The 2359-nt window shown below is 62.2% G+C and overlaps 1 protein-coding gene across 1 annotated transcript in view; it reads right to left on the reverse strand.

The window, feature by feature from the left end:
• Position 1: 1 nt before the first annotated feature.
• Positions 2-2359, reverse strand: part of LOC115947891 (carboxyl-terminal PDZ ligand of neuronal nitric oxide synthase protein-like) — a 26913-nt gene continuing 24555 nt past the window's right edge. Inside the window, exons 9-11 of the mRNA XM_031057271.1 lie at positions 2326-2353; positions 1745-2093; positions 2-1633 (exon numbers count right to left, since the gene is read on the reverse strand). Of these exons, the coding sequence (XP_030913131.1) occupies positions 1159-1633; positions 1745-2093; positions 2326-2353 (852 nt within the window). The 3' untranslated portion in view covers positions 2-1158. The remainder of the gene's footprint in view (positions 1634-1744; positions 2094-2325; positions 2354-2359) is intronic.

Here is a 2359-nt window from a genome sequence, read left to right on the forward strand (position 1 = left end):
GGCAATTCTGTTTATTTTTTTCTTTAAAACTCCATTACCAAACCGCAGTGTCCTATGGAGGGGCTGGGCTGTCACTACTGCACTACAGGACAGCCCAGCCGAGCTTTACAACCCCCAGCCCGGTCCCCAGCCCCCTCGTGGCTCTGTCACTGCCATGGCTGGCTCTGGGTGCATGTCCTGTCACCCCCCTCTCCCTGTAGAAGCAGCACCACGCCAGGGACAGGCAGCACGGCTGCTCCAAGTCTCCATTTCTGCTTAACACTTCCCAACTCGACTCTCTGACACTTTCCCAACACCCTCTGACAAACAACCAAGGTGGATGAGCATCACCCCACTTCTTCCTTAAACCTGAACTCCTCCCAGGACACTCACATTTCTGAGACCAAACCCAAACCACAACATAACACCCTACAATCAGCACAAGGAGCAGCCTGCAGCCAGCAGCAGCTCGGGGGGCACGGGAGGGCTCTCTGCCCTGACCCCAAGACATGGGGTGCACCCTTCCTTAGGGGGTCACCCCCTGCTGCAGGCTCCCACGGCCAGCCCTGCACCCATCAGTGGCCTCAGAGGGGTGGCCCAACCTGTGTGGGCAGTGGGTGCTGGGGAGTGGGAAAAGGCACCTATGGAGGCAGTGGTGGCTTCACTGCATGGGGACACAGTGGTGGGGCTGCTGTCCCCAAAGCAGGGCTGGGCACAGCGTGGGGCTGGTGGACACTGGCAGATGTGCAGAGACACAGTGTGGTGGCAGTCTGGGACACACCCTGGGGAGCTGGGCAGGGAAGTGACACTGTGGCTGTGCTGTGTGGCCCTGCTCAGGCTGCCAGGGGTGGCAACTGAACAGAACAGTCTCTTGTCCCACAGCCCTGCCCAGGGCTTCCAGCCTGCAGCTCCCTGGGAATTCTCTGCTGTGAGCATCCCTGGCTGTGAGCAGGGACACAATGGCAGTGTGACAGCAGTGTGAGCTGGTGCCGACTGAGGCAGGGCTGGCCAGTCCCATCCTGTGGGGTGGCCCTGTGGGGGAGGCCGTTATGTGGGACAGGGACAGGAAAAGGACCTGTCTCGTAGCCTAGGCACAGGGACCCCCAGTCCCAGCTCAGGGTTGTGGATGGAGCTGCTTGGGGGGCTGCCAGCCACCAGATACCACCTACTGTGGCCCCACTAAGAGGGGACTCTGCTGGGCCCCACAGCAGTGTCCAGCTCATCTTCAGAGAAGCTGATGTGCAAGCAGGTGTCATCTGCAGGGGAGAAGGGCAGTGAGCTGTCCGTGGGGCTGCCCAGGGCCACTAACTCCTTGGCCAGGGTCTCGCTGGCTGCTGGGTCATGGATGCTGGCCAAGGGGGACATTGGCCCACTCTCTCCAGTCCTGTCCTTGCCCAGAGTGCGCTGGCAGGTCCCAGCAGGGCCGGGCTCCGTGCTGGAGGCAGCGCTCCATGCAGGAGTCCTTGCCTCAGGGTCCAAGAGGGTGAGGGAGCTGGCAGTGATGCTGGTGAGGCTGGAGATGCTGGCACTGGGTAGGCTCAGGTGGGCAGTGCTCTCGGGCTTCGCCTCCACTTCCAGGCTTGGGGAGGTCTTGCTTGACCTTTTGCGTAGGATGGGGGGTGGCGGGTTGAGCTTGGGAATGGGCGGCTGCCGCCTGCGGAGGGAAAGCAGAGAGGAGGTGATGGGCAAGTACATCCCGGCAGCACTCAGGGTGTTCCTGCTGCAGCTGGCAGGAGACACAGGTGCCAGAGGTGGCACACTCTACCTGTCCTCATCCCCTCTGGCCGTGTCGTCCACCTTCTGCCGGCTGCCCCCGTTGGGCAGAGCGAAGTCGCCGACCTCGGAGCCCTCCACGCGCCGGCTGAGCCCCTCCTGCCCCTCCAGACACTCGTCCCCCTCCTTGCTGCCGTAGCGGTGGCTGCCCCTGTCCAGGCTGACGAGGTTGAGGTAGGAGTCCCTGGGGCCCAGGGAGGGCAGGGAGCCGGGGGCCACTGGGCTGCCCAGGATGCTGGCAGGGGTGGAAATGGATGGCAGGTGGACGTCCAGGCTGTAGTGGTTCTTCAGGTTCAGGGAGAGGGACTGGGCCAGGGACAGGTTTTGCAAGGAGTGGTCAGCTGTGAGAGATGGACAAGGGGCATGTGAAAAACTGGGCATCTCCAAAGCAGCTGCTCCCCTGCACTGTGAGGGGTGCAGAAATGCCCCAGACCCCCAGAGCCTGCTGGGATGGTACTGGGAGCACTCCAGTTGTTTCCTGTGACTGTAAGGAATGCAGTGATTGTAAAGAGGGATGGAGCTGGGTGCATGCCAGCACTCAAACCACCCCAGTGAGTGTGTCACTATCCTCACCCGGCTGCCGATGCTCATCCCGGTGCTCCTCCCG

This window comes from Geospiza fortis, unplaced genomic scaffold, assembly GCF_000277835.1.
Source record: "Geospiza fortis unplaced genomic scaffold, GeoFor_1.0 scaffold27, whole genome shotgun sequence".
In the NCBI taxonomy this organism is placed as follows: domain Eukaryota; kingdom Metazoa; phylum Chordata; class Aves; order Passeriformes; family Thraupidae; genus Geospiza; species Geospiza fortis.